General features: G+C 37.5%; 1 protein-coding gene across 1 annotated transcript in view; it reads left to right on the forward strand.

The window, feature by feature from the left end:
* The window catches only part of POLE2 (DNA polymerase epsilon 2, accessory subunit), a 30723-nt gene extending 15097 nt beyond the window's left edge, over window positions 1-15626 (forward strand). Inside the window, exons 9-19 of the mRNA XM_060098125.1 lie at window positions 112-160; window positions 940-1008; window positions 5205-5381; window positions 5932-6021; window positions 6195-6249; window positions 6991-7050; window positions 7138-7215; window positions 8898-9006; window positions 9853-10029; window positions 12028-12095; window positions 15545-15626. Of these exons, the coding sequence (XP_059954108.1) occupies window positions 112-160; window positions 940-1008; window positions 5205-5381; window positions 5932-6021; window positions 6195-6249; window positions 6991-7050; window positions 7138-7215; window positions 8898-9006; window positions 9853-10029; window positions 12028-12095; window positions 15545-15563 (951 nt within the window). The 3' untranslated portion in view covers window positions 15564-15626. The remainder of the gene's footprint in view (window positions 1-111; window positions 161-939; window positions 1009-5204; window positions 5382-5931; window positions 6022-6194; window positions 6250-6990; window positions 7051-7137; window positions 7216-8897; window positions 9007-9852; window positions 10030-12027; window positions 12096-15544) is intronic.
* The last annotated feature ends 2297 nt before the right edge of the window (window positions 15627-17923 follow it).

Below are 17923 nucleotides of genomic sequence, written 5' to 3' on the forward strand. Positions count from 1 at the left end.
GTGAAGTCTTTGAATTTATTATTTGGAAGTCCTGTTGAGCCCAAAATGTATGTTGACTTTATCACCATCTCAAGCATAGAAGTAGAATTATTTTCCTCAATTATTGTGTACCAGTTCCATAGCGGTTTATACACAGAGTCATGCTTTGTCTTAGCAGAGGGTAAGTCAGTATACTTTTTTCCCTCTCCCCCTCATCATTCTACCATAAAACCCTTTCTACATTGGTTAAAATATGTTAACATGATGTAACTCGGGACAACACTGATTATGAGAGCATACTTTTGACAATATAAATAACTCTCAGACTCATGGGAGAGGGGTTTCTTTCTGGGGTGATGAAAATATTCTGAAATTAGTGGTGATGGCTGTACAACTTGTGAATATACTAAAAACCACTGAAGTATACACTTTTAAAGGGTTGTATGATATATGAATTATATCTCAATCAAGTTGAAAAAACAGATTGTACATAGAGTCACAAAATGAGAGAGACATTTTAAAATCTGTGTACCTTGTCTGTCTGTACTCTAACATGTATTGTGAAATAAAAAAAGAGAAAAGTTTTATTTCTAAATCTGTTAGTATTTCATGAATTTTTTGTTTTATAGAACTGAGACTGTCTGGAATTCCCTGGCGGTCCAGTGGTTAGGACTTGGCTCTTTCACTGCCATGGACCGGGTTCAATCCTTGGTCAGGGAACTAAGATCCCGCAAGCTGCATGGTGTGGCCAAAAAAAAAAAAAAAAAAAAAAAAAGAACTGAGACAGTCTCTGAACCTGAAGCTGTTTTGTAGCGCAGTGGGACTGATAAATTCTGTTGTTAGTCGACAGGGGATGAGATGATAGCCTAGTGTTACTGCTTTGTGTTCCATAGTTTTGTCCTTTCAAACAAGAAGGAGAATTGGACAAACGAAAGTGATTTGTTACTTATCTTTTTTCAGGTTGGTTTGAAGATCAGGTGTTTCATGTCAATGCCTTTGGATTTCCACCCACTGAACCCTCTAGTACTACTAGGTATAAAAATGTTTGACTTAAACTCTATAGGAATTTTATAATACTGGCAGTAATGAATGTAAGATAGTATATCATATCTCAGTTATTACAAGTCCTCAGGCTTTGTGTCAGAAGGCGAAGAGCAACGGAAAATGAGAGTTAAAGACTGGGCTTTATATGAAACTGAAAACTTCGGGTCGACTTCAGATTGGTTGCAATAGCATCTCTGTACTTTGGCTTTAATGGAAAGACTTCCAGTCTTTCGGTCTTATTTATCTATAGGATTGATGAGAAGTTCAACTGAGATAAGAGATAGGAAAACACTTAGAAGAATATAATTCCCATGTTAATAGAAAGTTCTTATTTTTGTATTTTACTGAGTGAAAGTTACAAGAGGCAGATTATATAGTTCTTTAATATATGCAAAATCATTATAATATTAGAGTGGTTCCAAAAGGGCCTTCTCTGAGAGGAGTGAGTTCCCTGTCACTCAAGGTATTTGAGCAGAGGCTGAATAGAAGTTGAAGCTGTTGGCCTGTGGGTTGAATGTAGGCTATAGAAATTTCTTTTTTCCCCTTTGAGGTGTTAAAACACATTTTGAATTAGTTTGCAATATTTAAAAATTAGGAGATTTCTCATAATGGTCTAGATTTCTGAGTTCTCTTGAACAATCAGATCTAGCCATACTTTGTACCTGAATTCTCACCTGGAACATCTATACTGCAGTGATTGCCCACTTTGGGCAGGGTATGTGTGTGCTCCCTCACTCACACTTAGTCAGCCTCAGCTGGCTGCTGCTTTGATATTTAGTATTACCTTCCTGGAGCCTGTAAGCATCTGGGGAAATTAAATCTTGAGATTCCATGACAATGGTGATGATTTCAAGAAGAAGTATGAGGATTAAGATTTTAGGTCCAGTATGCCTGTATAAATCAGGTGCCAAGGCCACATTTGCTGGCTGGTAGTCACTGGCAGGCAGCTTTTGCCGTGCATCTTCTCTTCCTGTTGAAGTACATAATCTGGGGGAAAGTGCTGCTCACGCCACAGAGAATACAAGCCCTCATCAAGCCAGCTCACTTTTAAGTGAATGTTTTTAGTGCTAGTTTGTGGCTAGGTTTAGATCATTGTAGGGTTTTTTTTGACTATATTTAAGGCATAATTGCTGTTGTTTTGGTGTTTTAGTTTCATACAAGCCTCAGAATTACTACGTCTGAATGAGACGAGTAATTGAGGAAGTTGGCCATGAGTATTACCATTCGTTTCAGTTTAGCCAAAATGTCTCAAATAATCTTCCATTTAAATTGTCTCATTTTCTCTAAATTAAACTGTTTTGTGTGTGTTTAGTACACCAATGGACTGGTATGAGGTGTCATAAAGTATGTTAAAGTAAAATAATCATTTTATTCCAGTTAGGATTATAAATTACTTTTCTCTTAAAATACCTCCAAAGTAAAATTCAGAGGGCTGTATGCTGGTGGCAGTCAGTGAATTCAACAATAGATATTTTATTGAGTTCTTTCTATGTGTAAAATACTGTTTTAAGGGTAAATGAGGGGCTCCCCTGGTGGCGCAGTGGTTGAGTCCGCCTGCTAATGCAGGGGACACGGGTTAGAGCCCTGATCCGGGAAGATCCCACATGCTGTGGAGCAACTAAGCCCGTGTGCCACAACTACTGAGCCTGCGCTCTAGAGCCCATGAGCCACAACTACCGAAGCCCGTGTGTCACAACTACTGAGCCTGCGCTCTAGAGCCCACGTGCCACAACTACTGAAGCCTGTGCGCCTAGAGCCTGTGCTCCTCAACAAGAGAAGCCACCGCAATGAGAAGCCCTCACTCCACAACGAAGAGTAGCCCCCGCTCGCCACAAGTAGAGAAAGCCCGCGCACAGCAACGGAACACCCAACGCAGCCAAAAAAATAAATAAATAAATACAATCTATAAAAAAAAAAAAGGATAAATGAATACAAATACGTCTACAACGTAGTCCCATCTCAAAAGGATCTGAACTGACCTAATGCCTTCCCACCATTGCCTAGTCTACCATATAATTTTTTTAGGTACAGATTTGCTGGGATTTCATTTCCATGCTGCTGTCTTTCACTGGTACAGAGCATGTGACTTGTGTTTTCTGAGCTCAACGTGTTGTTAGAGTTCCTAGAATTCGTAGAATATTTCTTGGGAAAATAGGCCTTCCTCTTGCTCCTGTCTTTGCACATTATACAGTAAGTCCCCTACATAAGAATGAGTTCCATTCTGAGAGCACGTTCGTAAGTCCAAATTGTTTGTAAGTCCAACTTGTTTGTAAGTCCAACAGAGTTAGCCTAGGTACCCAACTAACACAATCGGCTATATAGTACTGTACTGTAATTGGTTTATAATATTTTTCACACAAATAATACATAAAAAACAAACAAAAAATAAAGAAAACGTTCTTAATCTTACAGTACAGTACTTTGAAAAGTACAGTAGTACAGTACAACAGCTGGCATACAGGGGCACGTTTGCATCTTTGAAAGTTTGCAACTTGAAGGTTCATATGTAGGGGACTTCCTGTATTCCATGTACCAAGGATGGAAGGTGTTAGTGAGGCTTTTCTAAGCTTTAATTTCTCAAGAATCAGCTTAATAGGTATTTCTGTCTGTGATGCTCTGGTTTATGTTTGGGTATATAATTGAAATCATCATACAATTATTTCATACAATTTCACCTTATTTCATTCCTCTGATAACTGCAAGATTGTAACCTAACACTGGCACCTGCTATTGGGATGGCCTCGGGAGAGAACTTAACACTTCTGAACCTGAACCTCGCTTTCTCTTTTGTAAAATAAAGAAAATAGAATCTACCAACATGAGGGGTTTTTTTGTTTTTGTTTTTGTTTTTAGGATTTAATATTACAATCTATCTGATATGTACATATTTTCCTTAGGAGCAAGGGTTCAGTATTCCCTAATGCAGTGTTTGCAGTGACTTTATAGGATATAATTACAGCAACCTAAAAAGATATATATATATATATATATATATATATATATACATACACACACACACACACACATATTACATAGAGAGTTTCTTTTTATGAATGAATACATAGGTCTATATTCCCTTTTTTTGGACACTAAAAATGGATACATACTGTACACTGCTTTGCAACCTGCTTCATTTAATATGCAGTCAACATTTTCCATTACCATGAAATACTTTTTTAATTACATGATTTGTTATATTCAGCAGTGTATTTTGAGCACATACTTTATTGCCAGGCTCTGTGCTAGGTGTTGGATTGGGGAGATAGACATTAAACTGTCACCCAAATAATTCGCTGATTACAAATTTGATAAGTTCTACAAAAGAGAAGTGCAGGGTCCTACAAGTGTGTGTAATGGGGAAATCTAACTTCTCTTGGGATCCTCAGGGGAGGCTTCTCTGGGGGTAGTACATTTAAGCTGGGAACTGTAGGATGGCAGCCAGTGAAGGGTGGGTGGCAAAGCAGTAGAGGCTGAGAGTACAGATCACCCCAATTTCCTACTGACCCTTTTTGCAAGCTTTAGTGTTCCTTCCAGATTTTCCAATTCTGGGATGTACATTAGTCTTTGTAGACATCCTTAATTTCTTAGAACAGATTTCTAGAAGTGGAATTGCTTGGTCAAATGGCTAGCACTTTTTCTGAGACTTTTATTACTTATTCAAATTGAGTATCTATTTCTCCTACTTTCAACTACATAGGAAATTGTGATTTATTTTAATATTTGCTTTAGTAAGTTTTAAAAGGTACAGGTATACTATATCTGTACTTTGTTTACTGCTTCCGTATTGCTTCCTTTCTAATTTTAGAACACTTAAATAAACTTGTTTTTTGTGCTACAAATAATACTTTTTTTTTTTTTTTTTTTTTTTGCGGTACGCGGGCCTCTCACTGTTGTGGCCTCTCCCGTTGCGGAGCGCAGGCTCAGCGGCCATAGGCTCACGGGCCCAGCCGCACCGCGGCATGTGGGATCTTCCCGGACCAGGGCACGATCCCGTGTCCCCTGCATCGGCAGGCGGACTCTCAACCACTGCGCCACCAGGGAAGCCCCAAATAATACATTTTCATGGTCCAATTTACATGATGAGACAATTACCTCATTAGATAGACAGAAGCTAAATTTGTAGAATATCAGAAATCTCCAACAGAATATAGGATAGAAGGTAATAATTGTGTTATAATTACCTAGGGCATACTATGGAAATGTTAATTTTTTTGGAGGACCTTCTAATACATCTGTGAAGACTTCTGCAAAACTAAAACAACTAGAGGATGAGAATAAAGATGCCATGTTTGTGTTTATATCTGATGTTTGGTTGGACCAAGTAGAAGTATTAGAAAAACTTCACACCATGTTTTCTGGTAGGTATCATTTTTTCTATTCTTTTTTGAACTCTAATGATAATTCATGTCTTAAAACTAAATTCTTAAAAAAATGTATCTTTTTGAGTAGTCTAGTTTTTAAAAGACATTGATTCAGTGGTGAAATATTTTAAATGAATTCATCTTAAAGACGTACATTTTTACATTTGAAAAATAACTCTGTTGTGTGTCTGTCTGTGTATTCATGATAAATGAGAATTAGTCCTAAGAATAGTACAAGAGTGGAGGACAGCTTAGGCTTTGGAATTTGACAGAACTGGGTTTAAGCTGCAGCCTAATACCTTGGGCAGGTTACTTAATCTCTCTCTCAGTTTACAGGGATGTTGTGAGGATTAATCAAGCCATTGCAGGGCCTGGCACAAAATAAGTGCTCAATAAATGGGCACTATTATTACTATTTTTTATAATAATGTTATTAAATAAGGTATTATTTTTAAAACAGTACGGTTTCATTATTTAAAAACTCATGGTTAAAAGATTTTAATATGATTTCTACACTCCATATGTTCATTTCTTCTTTTATTTTTAGGTTATTCACCAGCACCTCCAACCTGCTTTATTCTGTGTGGCAATTTTTCATCTGTACCATATGGAAAAAATCAGGTTCAAGCTTTGAAAGGTATTGAGGATCTGTTTAATAAGTGTTTCTACATTTACATTAACTAAATTGATAAGAAATAATCTATAATATTTTAATTTCATTCAAAATATGTAGAGTTGTAGCTAATAAAATAAAATTTGATTTATATATATCATATGCAAGTTAAATTCAATATCCCTTTAAAATTTTAGATTCCCTAAAGACTTTGGCAGATATAATATGTGAATACCCCAATATTCACCAAAGGTAATGATTTCTATTGCTATATTTTTTATTTAAAGTGTTATTTAAGAAACACAAAAAATGAATCCTAAGTTAAGAAATGGATGGAAGAAAAAGTTGAGAAAATTAGTACAGTTAAGAGATAAAATTAACCTTCTATCATGATAATGTATGTTACACTCTAGTAGAGATTTATAATGAAAAGTATTAAAAGGAAGAGTGATAATTTCCACCATATTCCAAATTTCTTGGTGACATTACCCTAAGGGTCTAGAGCTACACTCTTCAATATGATAGTCACTGCCCACGTGCATCTCTCTTTTTTTTTTTTGTCTCTTTAAATTTAAATTATTTAAGGGAATTCCCTGGCAGTCCAGTGGTTAGGACTCGGTGCTTTCACTGCAGGTGAGTGGGGGTGGGGTGTGGTGACCGGGTTCCATCCCTGGTCGGGGAACTAAAACAATCCCATAAGCTGCAGGGCGTGGCCAAAAATAAAAAAATAAAATAAATAAAAATAAAATTCAGTCACTCTGGCCACAGTTCAAGCACTCAATAATTGGACAGTACAGGTCTAGAACATTTCTGTCATTGCAAAAAGATCTATTGGACAGTATTGGTCTGGAGCCTTTTAGTAGTTCATTTATTAAAATGCATGAAATTTAATTTTTTAAAACTTGTAATTTAATTAAAGGCAATAATTTGGTTTTGGACTATGGGATAGTGGTGCAATATTTTTAGAATGAATTATGTTGAATTTTGCTACAGTAGTCGATTTGTGTTTGTACCTGGTCCAGAGGATCCTGGATTTGGTTCCATCTTACCAAGGTAAGTTTTATTCAGATATTTGCAACAGTAAAGAAAATTCTATAAAATTTAAAAATGTATACTATATCTCATAAATTGTTTTTATAGGCCACCATTTGCTGAAAGCATCACTAATGAATTCAGACAAAGAGTACCATTTTCCGTTTTTACTACTAATCCTTGCAGGTAAATATTAGTATTTTTGTGTTGCGGTTTTTTCCTTTCATTTAACAATTAACCTATTTCTTGGGAATTCCCTGGTGGTCCAGTGGTTAGGACTCTGTGCTTCCACAGCAGGGGGCGTGGGTTCGATCCCTGGTTGGGGAACTAAGATCCCGCATGCCATGGGAGGCGTGGCCAAAAAAAAACAAAAACAAAAAGTGGGGAAAAAATTAACCTGTTTCTTAAAATTTGTCTCTGAGTTTTGATTGTTATGGGATAAAAATGAAAAGAAAATTTCTTTCTATTTTAGGTTTCTCAAAACTTTAAAAATGTTTTAACTGTATTTAAATAATTCACTAACACTGAATTTAGAAGCTTAAATAATGGATGGAGATTTAAAAATAAATATTCCAATTACACATCCTTTAAGAAAAGTTACAATGGAAGACTGAAAGGATTACACATTTGCTGTATGTGCTACTCACTGTGACCATAGGCTCTTACTGAGGGAATGCCCTCAGTTGTTGTTTCTCCTCTCTTTTCTACCTACATTCACTCCTTCAGTGACCTTTCCAGTCCAAGGGCTTTAATTACCCTCTGTATATTGACAGCTGCCACATTGATATCTCCAGCTCAAACCTTCTACCAGATTCCACACTTACATATCTGGTTGCGTACTCATCATCTCCCCTTGGATGTCTAATAGACAACTTCAGATTGAACTTCTGATCTTCTTCCCTCATCAGTCCCCAACCCTGTTCCATAGCTTTCCTCATCGTAGTTCCTGACGCCTTTATCCTTCCAGTCGTTCAGACCAACCTTTGGGATTCTTCCTCACATGTAAGCTTTTAGGAAGTCCTTCAAAAATTTGAAGAAGGACTTCAAAATATATCCAGAATCTGGCCACCTCTCTATACCTCCCCCTCTACAACCCTCTACCATCTTCTTTAGTCTTGATCACTGTAATAGCCTCCTCATTGTTCTCTAGCTTCTACCCCTGCTCCTCTGTAGTCTGTCCTTAACGATGTCAGAGTGATCCTTTAAACGGTAAGGCATGTCACATCCACCCTACTGATTCAGAAAGATGGGCCCCTCATGTTATTCCGTAACAGCCCATATCCTTTGCAATGGTAGTCATGGCCTGCATGATCTGGCCTCCAGTTTCCTCCGTGATTTCCTCTCCGACTTTCTTCTCCTCATTTATTCCAGCCACTCCAGCTCCTTTTGTTCTTCAAATGTGCCAGGCATGTTTCATCTTAGGGCCTCTGCTCTGCCTGCAGTGTTCTTCCTCTGCATGTGTGCTTGACTCTCTCACCTCCTTCAAGTCTGTGCTCAGATCAAACTTCGTTATGAGCCCTACCTGTTCCAATACTCCTATTTACTACTCCAGCCTTCTAGACCTTCCCTTCCCCTAAATGATTCCTGTTAGCCTTTTCCTTTTTGCCATGCACTTAATCATCTTCCAACATGCTGTGTAATTATTGTACCTGTTGTTTATTCTCATTCCTAGAATAGTGCCAGACACATATTAAGAGCTCAATAAATTACTGTCAAATGAATGAATGGGTGAATAGATTCTGGTTGCATTTTTTCTGTGGTGAACAATGGGAAGTGGGAATGGCTTTGTACTATAAAACATCTTGCCTTTAAAGTTACCTCATATTTTGTTCTGAGGAAGTCACATTCAACTACTGCTTTTATTTCAGAATTCAGTATTGTACACAAGAAATTATTGTCTTTCGTGAAGACTTAGTGAATAAAATGTGCAGAAACTGTGTCCGTTTTCCCAGTAGCAATTTGGATATTCCTAATCATGTAAGTTGTGTCTTCTTTATTAAGGTATCTTAATTACATGTGGCTTTATATAAAATTTTGTTAAGCCACTTAATCACTTGCCCTTTTGTTGTTTTTATTTATAGTTCAAAATAATTTCAGCACACTTTTGTCAGTAAGGTAATTTTTGTTCCTAAATCAGTGTTTCTCAATTTTCTTACTGACGTATCCCCTAATGGGCAGAAGAAAGCCCCGAAGTAGCAGGAAATTTCTTTGGAGGTTCCTGTTTTGCCTTTAGAACTCATAAATCTTACATTGTACTTCAATATATATATATTTGTTTAAATAAAATGTTTATGTTTATCATGTTTATTAAGTATTTCCTATGATTTGCCCACAACAGGAGGATGTGTAGTGTTTATCTTGTAGCTTCAAGATTCCCAGTTGTCAATCACTGGTTACATGTACCCTCATTTGGAAGTATGGAAGTAGATCATACAGAGCATTTTTAGTATGTATTTTATAACATTTAAAGTGTATGTAGGCTAAGTATATATTCTTGGCATTACTCAAGCTGTGGAATTATTTTTAGATGAACAGAATTAGTAAATGAGTTTATTATACAGCTAAAAATACAACTGCTCCAAAATGACTATTTGGGGGAGTAGCTTTTATGGTGTTGAATGAAAACTCATAAATTTCTCCTAAAATACAGGATAGTTTATTTCATTTTATATCAGTTTTCCCAAGGTTTTGTAATTCAGTTTTCCCAGCTGTTTCTCAGATTTTCTAAGTCACTTTGGTAATTACTATTTAATTTGAAATTCTTTGTTGCTCTTTTAGCTTTTGCAAATGCACTGAAGTTTGTTTTGTGTCATTCTTTTGTAGTTTGTAAAGACTATCTTATCCCAAGGACACCTGACTCCTCTCCCTCTTTATGTCTGCCCGGTGTATTGGGCGTATGACTATGCTCTGAGAGTGTACCCTGTGCCTGACCTACTTGTCATCGCAGACAAATACGATCCTTTTACTTTGACCAATACTGAATGCCTCTGCATAAACCCTGTAAGAACGTAGTTAACATTATGTAGTCATAATTTGTCAAGATTAGAGTGTTACTTCTTTAAATTTAAAATATATGTTTAATCAATTACTGTTGGAGTAAAAATATACTATAAATGAAACACTGAATTAATTTGGTTTAAACAGAAAGTTCTTAAACTTTCAAAAGAGTATGTGACTATAAAGTAACGTGACTTTTCTTAAAAAAGAAAAAAAAATGCACCAAAGCTTATAAATCCAGATGAACATTTTCCCCTTCAAAGTAACTTGCCTTGGGATTCCTTGGGATTCCTTTCTGGAAATTACTTTCAGAGCATGTATTCCATTCCCTTTAAACATGTTAATGGTACTTGTCCTTTGAGGAGGATTTTTTGTTGTTGTTATTGTTGTTGTTGGAAATTGTCCAAGTCCCAAAAATCTAAGACTGATAAATGTGGAAATTCCTACTGGGACACAGTTTAATATTTCATTTTTATGCAGAACCTTGAAATTGCTTCAGAGTCTACGAGTTGCTTCTGAATTTCTATAAAAGTATGATTGACTTTTTGAACTTGGGGACTAAATGCTGCATAATGTTGCTTTTTATGTCAAATATCTTCACTAGTGATTTTTTTTTTTTTTTTTTTTTTTTTTTTTTTTGCGGTACGCGGGCGTCTCACTGTTGTGGTCTCTCCTGTTGTGGAGCACAGGCTCCGGACGCGCAGGCTCAGCGGCCACGGCTCACAGGCCCAGCCGCTCTGTGGCATGTGGGATCCTCCCGGACTGGGGCATGAACCCGTGTCCCCTGCATCGGCAGGCGGACTCTCAACCACTGCGCCACCAGGGAAGCCCTTCACTAGTGATTTTTAATCTGTATGTTTCCTTGATTTTTGTGAATTTTAAACTTTAGTACTTTTTTATTTCATCTAGGTCATTTCTAGAAACATCATCCCTTACTGCTTTTCTCACACACACATTTATTTTGTCTGGCTTCTGCAACCACAGAACTATTGACATTTTGGACCAGATAATTCTTTGTTCTGGGGCACCATTCTGTGCATTGCAGGGTGTTTAGCAGCATCCCTGACCTCCATCCACTAGATGCCTGTAGCAGCCCCCAGTTGTAACTATCGAAAATGTCCTCAGATACTTGCCAAATGTCTCCTAGTTGGGAACTACTGCTCTAAGGATGAGCACAGTCAGCTGATTTGGTTTCATTGTTTGAAATTTGTGGCCCTAATTTTTGTAGAATCTTTATTCACATTTCAATATTCTTGTCACAATGAGGCTATTTCCTTATTTAAATGGAACTCTTTGGGCATTCTCATAGTTAACACTCTATTTGAAACCACTTTATTTCTGAATTTTTCCACTTTTTCATACTGTAAATGAGTAAACAACCAGTTCCTACACCATCATTATATCTTTTTAACCTTTTGGGCAAGCCCAAAACTTCGTTTTGACATTGCTTCATCCTTTCTTGATACTTATTCCCATTAATGAATGCCTGCAATGGGCCAGACATTGAGCTAGTGCCAGGGTCACAAAGACTGAAAAGACAGAGTCTGCTCAGTAACTTTAGAGTTTAGTAATGGACAGACAATTGTATGTGTGACTACTGCTCAGTTGTTTGGGGGGCACAATGGCAGGGCATCAAACCCAGATTTTTACTGGGGAGAGGGGCAGGAAAGACTTCTCGAACATGATGTTTGAGTGTCTTATATGCTTATTTAGCATCACCCAGTACTGTTTATTTCTTATACTAAGTAGAACCCCTCCTAAGCATTTCTAGTCACATTTGTTAGCATTAACTGTTCTAGTCAACTTGACTTTTTGCTTCAAGTGGAGGTATTTTATAGTAATATTTTTTCTCTATAAAGAGCATATAAAACTTTGTCTCATTACTTTATAGTCACATCTTGTAACTTTATTTTTAATTTAGGAGCAAGGAGTTTGATTTTAAAAATAGGGATTCTTTTTTAAAAGTTGAGTATTCACTTATGGGCATTTTTCTCTCCAAAGGGCTCTTTTCCAAGAAGTGGATTTTCATTCAAAGTTTTTTATCCTTCCAGTAAGATAGTAGAAGATAGGTAAGTGTGCCCTCAGAAACAGCAAGAAACAGCTGTCTCTTGGTGTAATATTGCTAAAATTCAGATGTTCTGTAGGTGTGCTGAAGTTTTTAAAAGTCTACAGTAGCTCATTGGAAATGTTCTAGGCTGAACTTACTGTGTTCATGCTGGGAGACACAGAATTGTATGTACTTGATGGCACATGACCAAGAACTGTTTTCTGAGGGAAATCTCAGACTGGCTGTGGAGGTGGGCTAGTTCTTTTACAGGCAGACTCCTGATGATGTTATTATTCCAAGAGGTAAGCCTTGCCGTCCACATGGTTGGTTCTCAAAACCTAGGTAATCTGCCTTAAATTGGCAGCAAAGAATTGTAGGGGAGCTGGGTTGAGTGTGGTGATGGTGAGGGGGTGGAGTTGGGGGGAGGTCTTGGGGAAAAAAGAATAATCACTTGGTGGGTAGTGGTTTTCAGAGGGTGTCCTGTAGACCACGTGCATCAGAATCCTCTGGGGTCCTTGTTAAAAATGTTAAGTTCCAGGATCCCACCCCAAATGTATCAAATGTCTCTCTCCAGTTGTAGGGCCCAGAAATCTGCATTTTTAACGGTTTCCCTTAGATTCAGGCATCCTAACGTGTGATTTCTTGGTTAATTATATTTTGTTTCCCACCTCCAGTTAAGAACAGTAACCAAACACCTCCAGGTTCTCAGAGAATATAATCTTGAACACCCAACCCAATTGTCTTTTTTTAATTTTGTAATTAACATCTTTATTTAAATAAAAACACAAGTACATGATAAAAATTTCAAATAATGCTTAAAAGTATAAAATTGAAAAGGAAAAAGTAGCTCCGTTTCCTAACCCTGAAACCATGATTAACAGCTTCTTATATATATTTCTTGAAAAAAAATTTCTGCATTATTTTTGCTGCTCAGTATTCATGGAGGATTAAAGTCCGTTCACTTTGGGATATTCTAAATTTTATTCTTGGATTCACTCATTTGACGTGTACTTGAATCTTACTGTATTCCAGGCACTGCTTAGTTTTTGGAATATAACCAGACAGATACTCTTATAAAAGTCACTGAGGGGCTTCCCTGGTGGCGCAGTGGTTGAGAGTCTGCCTGTCGATGCAGGAGACACGGGTTCGTGCCCTGGTCCGGGAAGAAGATCCCACATGCCGCGGAGCGGCTGGGCCCGTGAGCCATGGCTGCTGAGCCTGCGCGTCCGGAGCCTGTGCTCCGCAACGGGAGAGGCCACAACAGTGAGAGGCCCGCGTAGCACAAAAAAAAAAAAAAAAAAAGGTCATTGATATTCTAGCCTCTATTCCATAAGCTGAACATGTGTTTGACTTCACCTAGCCCACAATGAATCCTTAAACAAATTTGTTTTTGACTTGGAATGCCTTTAGGTAAAGGCAATGCTCTTACCTGTCTCAACCACTTGCTGTTGTTGACAGTGATTTTGTGACCCCAGGATTAGGTCACCTCTGGAGCATATTTTGTCCACCTTTTTAAAATTTTTTCTTGGCCACGTCATTCAGCTTGTGGGATCTTAGTTCCCCAACGAGGGATTGAACCCAGGCCCTCGGCAATGAAAGTGCAGAGTCCTAACCACTGGACCACCAGGGAATTCCCTATTTTGTCCGTCTTTACATTGACTTTTACTGAACTGAGATTTGGTATAAATTCACAGACATATAAAACTTATTCTGCTATGAAAACCAATAGTGGGCACTTTCAACAGATCTCAGGACAAGAGAAATCTGTGTCTGTCCCAAGCAACTGTTTATTTTCATCTTGGGGAGACTGTAAATCTACTAATAGACTCCCTTTGTGTTAGCTTCCAGGAAGCACGGCCAAACGTGCAGCCCACCTCTACAGCAGCAGAGGAATTACTAGCATAAATGTTGGCTGTGGCTCTGGCTTCCTCTTCTTTTCTGATCTGTATTTTTCTCTTACCTGAATTTCCTGATTTCCTTACTTTTATCTTTTTATTATATTTATCTTGGCAAACCAGTTAATATTCTTTTTTTAATGAGTTGGGAGATAAGCAAATAAATCACAATAGGAAATTAACCAATTTATTATGATAGCACAAGACACTTGTTACATTTCTTGTAATGCTCCCTGATTGCCATGCGGAATTGTTAATCTAAGTACAGTGCTTAGAATCTAAGCACTGTATACAGACTTCTATGACAGTTCTAACACACTGTTTTAGTCAATTATGTGCCTGTCCCTCTTAAAAGTTTCTAGAACAATCCTTGACTTGCAGTTGACATTCACTGTTGAGTTGAAATAGTTGGTCCCTTTATCATCTGTGGAGTCAGATGCTGAAAACCCTTGACATAATTTCCAAACTATAATTTATTTTTTTTGCAGTACGCGGGCCTCTCACTGTTGTAGCCTCTCCTGTTGCGGAGCACAGGCTCCGGACGCGCAGGCCCAGCGGCCATGGCTCACGGGCCCAGCCGCTCCGCGGCATGTGGGATCCTCCCAGACGGGGACACAAACCCGTGTCCCCTGCATCGGCAGGAGGACTCTCTACCACTGCGCCACCAGGGAAGCCCCAAACTATAATTTAGTAGTGATATTTGAGGAGTTTTTTCAGTGCTGGATCAAACAAGTTGATGTGACTTTTTTGGTTTTTTTCTTTTTTGAGAGAGAAAAAGTTTTCATGATATAGTGAAATAATTTGGTTTTACTGCTACTTAGTTTCTCCTAAAGAGATTTTTTTTCTTAGAATATTTGTGAAATCATATTGTAGAGTTAACCACAGAAATGTAGCCAAAGTAGATAAGGTGTAACCCTGTTTCAACATGTGCTCTCAAATACAGTTGTTTTATTTAAAAACACAATGTTGGTGATGTAGGGGAGAAACACCCATTCTCACACAGAGTTGGTCAGAATAAAAAATGGTAAAAACTTTTTTCTTAAGACCTCAACTGCATATATCAGCAATTCCATTTCTAGGAATTTATCCTACAGGTATACTTGGTTTATGCATAACATTGGGTACAGCTGTTGTTACTGTAGTTTTTATAAAATTGCAAAACAAATAACTTAAATGTGTATCTATTTAAAAGTTATTCAGAACTTTTCTAATTTATATTAAATTTCAAAGCCATAGAGGAAGGGATTAGTTAAAAATTATAAATATGTGTTTATTACTAATTGAAAAAAAGGGGTAGAATAGTGTTCATTGTATTCTACCACTTGTGTGTTTTTAAAGCATTTACCCCACACACATGCTTGTATATGATTAGACAATCTTTATAAGATATACTGTTGCTTCTGAGAGCAGAAATAGAGTGTGAGACAGACTTATTTTTCACTGTGTCCCCTTTTAAATTTGGAACAATATGCATGTATTGACCTATTTTTAAAATTAACTAAAACTAAATATTAGGAAATGTACAATAACTTAGGTTTCCAAAATGTTTAAGTTTATGAATATTTTCTTTTTTCAGCAAACTCCAAGGGTTTTGAGATTCTTAAAGACCATCTGAAGAAATAGAATTCATCAATTTTCTGCTTAATTTTATATTTTATGTAATTTTGATATTGTTACAATAAAATTATGGTAAACTTTAGGATGTTCTGCTTAAATTTCTATTTTATGAAATATTAAAGTAAACACGATGGGGACTTCCCTGGTGGTCCAGTGGTTAAGACTCCGTGCTGCAGGGGGCCCGGGTTCAATCCCTGGTCAGGGAACTAGATCCCGCATGCGGCAACTAAACGCACACCGCCATGGAGATCCTGCACGCGGTAACGAAGATCCCACATGCGGCAACTAATACCCGACACAGCCAAATAAATAAGTAAATATTTTTTAAAATAAATAAAATAAAATAAACGATGGTATACTTTACAGAGTTTTATAGGAAAAATATTTTCTGCATAATCTGTTAGGAAAAATATGAAAATGTGTAAAAATATATAATCCAAGTATACATTTGTGTTTAAAAATGGAAGTTTCATTATTTCTGTACTAGTTACACGCTAATGTTCACCATAAGAGTCTTAATAGTATATTCAAGAATTGCAGGGCCTCCCTGGTGGCGCAGTGGTTGAGAGTCCGCCTGCCGATGCAGGGGATACGGGTTCGTGCCCCGATCTGGGAGGATCCCATATGCCGCGGAGCGGCTGGGCCCGTGAGCCATGGCCGCTGGGCCTGCGCATCCGGAGCCTGTGCTCCGCAACGGGAGAGGCCACGACAGTGAGAGGCCCGCATACCGCAAAAAAAAAAAAAAAAAAAAAAAGAATTGCAAATTGTTTAAATTTCAAGTCACAGAATCTATTCTAATGATAGTGAAAATCTTTGTTTCAGGATATTACTATGATATTCATTACATAATTACCTTTTGGCACTGAAAATTTAAAAACACACTGTCCCCATAGTTTTTACATTTGAAAGGAATAATATTCACTTTGAAGCAGACTTTTGCTATTTTGGGTATAATAACTCAACACCATGCCCTTATCTATTAGTTTATGGGGGGGGGGACTATGGTGATGGCCCAGAAATGAATCTGAATGACAGGAAGTTGTTAAACGTACAAAGAGTATTTCAAATGTAGGAATAATCTTAATATTACAGAAAGCCTGGAATGGAAGATATTTCTTTCAAAGCTTTTTGGGGAAGAGATACTGATAAAAAAATTAAAATGACACTGAAAGAAAATTCCTCAAGAAATTTAATCTGAATGTTGTGATAAGTGAATTCTGGTTAAGGATGAAGTGGCAATTTGAGATGTGGTTTAAGGGTGTAAAATTTCAGAGTATTAGAAGAGGTCTGATGTTAGAAGAGCAAGACTGGCTTTAATTTCAAGAATAGCCTGGAAATTTTGACTAAAGGTGAAATCAAGGCACAAGTTCAAAAGCTACTAGATTACTTGGGAAAATTTACAATTTGGGCCTTGAAAGTGAAATAGAAACTGCAAGGTTGTTGGTCCAGTTACAAGAACCATAGAGCTAAATATGAAAGCTTTCGTTAGGAACACATTTAACGCCTAAAAAGATAGGGTATGTTTACGGGTTAGCAAGGTGATGTAAGATGAAGCAGAGCAGTTAACTATGTACGAGCCGATAAGTTGCCAGAATCAGGCAATAATTATTAGAATAAGAGGAACTAGAATCAGGTGGAAGTGGACATTGTCTGGAAATGAAAAGGAAGTAGAGGTCTGAAAAATGGGCTAGCAGAGGAACAGCACTGCAAGGGTATCCAGGGCTAATACTCTGGGGAACAGAGAGGTGGTGTGCTCCCCGACCTGGTGTTTAATCAGCTGAAGCACGGCTGACCGCACCGCAGAAATCTGGGTATGAGGCACCGTCATGTGACATTATGCCTTAGGGGCCAGGTAGATCACACAAGACGGGAGTAGGTTGAGATTTCTCTGCTATGAGAAAAGCCAACACTTGGTCTCAGTGTGGGGAAACCACAGGAAGTGCCAGTGCATGTGATGAGGTAGGAGAGAAACCTGGATGGTGTCTCGACATTGAGGTAATGCCAACATTGTGTTAAATGTTGCTGAGAGTTTCAATAAAATGAGAACAGAAAAATGATCACTGGATTTAACAACTACCAATTAATAACTACCCCAATCAATAAATATTCTTCTATAATATCTATTTGAATGGCTGCATAGAATCCCATTGCATGGCTGTACCAAAATCTGCTCAACTAGTCCCACTGTTGAATTCTTAGCTTCTTCCCAAACTTTTAGAATTATGGTTTCTTGAGCATGCTCTCAAAGTTGGAATTGCTGGATCAAAAAAAATATGCACATTCTAAAGGCTTTTTATACAGCTACCAAACTCTCTCTAGAAAGGTTTTATTAATATAA

This window comes from Mesoplodon densirostris, chromosome 4 (assembly GCF_025265405.1).
Source record: "Mesoplodon densirostris isolate mMesDen1 chromosome 4, mMesDen1 primary haplotype, whole genome shotgun sequence".
Taxonomy (NCBI): domain Eukaryota; kingdom Metazoa; phylum Chordata; class Mammalia; order Artiodactyla; family Ziphiidae; genus Mesoplodon; species Mesoplodon densirostris.